Genomic DNA, 1,361 nt, shown 5'->3' on the forward strand with positions numbered 1-1,361 from the left:
TTTGGGATGGGCTGGGCCCGACAGAGCCCCGGGCAGGGATTGGAGTGGCTCGCAGGGATCGACAGCGATGGCGATTATCCTGAATACGCGCCATCGGTCAAGGGCCGAGTGACCATCGCCAGGGACAACGGGCAGAGCTCGGTGACGCTGACCATGAGTGACCTCAGGGACGGCGATTCCGGCTCCTATTTCTGTGCCAAATTCTCCGGTTCTGGGGCTCCTGATTTGGTTTCTTTGGTTGTTGGACCAATTTACCGCGAGCGTTCCGCTGCTTTCGGCAGTTTTGACGCCGAGCTCAGGGAGTGGGGGAGGGGCTGGAGATTGGGGACAGGAGGGAACAGAGCCATGGGGGCGTGGCCAACACTGTGACCTTGAGGCGATCCCCGCCATTGTCACCGTAGGCAGCAGCACCGTGATAAGCACTATCAGCAGATTTGGCACAGAAATAGGAGCCGGAATCGCCATCCCTGAGGTCACTCATGGTCAGCGTCACYGAGCTCTGCCCGTTGTCCCTCGAGATCCTGAACCGACCCCTGACCGATGGCGCGTACTCAGTGCTGGAACCGCTGGTGCTGATCCCCGCGATGTATTCGATGCCCTGCCCGGGGCTCTGCCGCACCCATTGCATCCCAACATTTCCAGAATCGAATCCGGAGCCGCGGCACACGAGGGTCAGTGACACCCTGGGTGACCCTGTTGGGGTCCGGCGGTGACCTCCGGCCATGGGGGGGTCACTGACCCTCGTCTGCCGCGGCTCCGGATTCGATTTCGGGAAGTTTGGGATGGGCTGGTATCGCCAGGGACACGGGAAGGGCCTGGAATTCGTCGCCAGCATCAAAGACAGGAGTTCCGTCATCAACTACGGAGCATCGGTCAAGGGCCGAGTGACCATCGCCAGGGACAACGGGCAGAGCTCGGTGACGCTGACCATGAGTGGCCTCAGGGACGGCCATTCCGGCTCCTATTTCTGCACCAAGGGTTCTGATGGTTATAACACTGCTGGTGCTTTTGGTCCTGGCCCCGCCCCCATCCCCTCCTGTCCCCAAATGTCACCGTCTCCAGCCCTGGAACCTTCCGGAAGCTTTGGCCTCAATGCTCAGCTCTGTCTCTTGGAGCGCAGCCTGAGGGTCAGTGCCGGCAGTGGGGGAGGGGTGGGGCTTGGGGACAGTTGGGGACAGTGATGGGGGCGGGGCCATCACCGCCATTGTCACCATTATGAGCAGCGTCMGCGGCAYCGCGGTACGAACATCGGGCGCAGAAATAGGAGCCGGAATGGCCGTCCCTGAGGTCACTCATGGTCAGCGTCACCGAGCTCTGCCCGTTGTCCCTGGCCATGGTCACTCGGCCCTTGACCGATGGTG

At 61.7% G+C, this 1,361-nt stretch overlaps 2 gene segments (V, D, J or C); one reads left to right on the forward strand and one right to left on the reverse strand.

Moving 5' to 3' along the window:
• Positions 1–295: 295 nt before the first annotated feature.
• On the reverse strand, positions 296–724 carry LOC130587975 (immunoglobulin heavy variable 3-64D-like). The segment is given in 1 exon segment: positions 296–724. A coding segment is annotated over 1 exon segment (429 nt).
• On the forward strand, positions 708–1,125 carry LOC130587976 (immunoglobulin heavy variable 3-21-like). The segment is given in 2 exon segments: positions 708–1,002; positions 1,121–1,125. Coding segments are annotated over 2 exon segments (285 nt in total).
• The last annotated feature ends 236 nt before the right edge of the window (positions 1,126–1,361 follow it).

Source organism: Malurus melanocephalus, unplaced genomic scaffold (assembly GCF_030028575.1).
Source record: "Malurus melanocephalus ecotype Western Australia unplaced genomic scaffold, MMel_1.1 scaffold_2927, whole genome shotgun sequence".
Taxonomy (NCBI): domain Eukaryota; kingdom Metazoa; phylum Chordata; class Aves; order Passeriformes; family Maluridae; genus Malurus; species Malurus melanocephalus.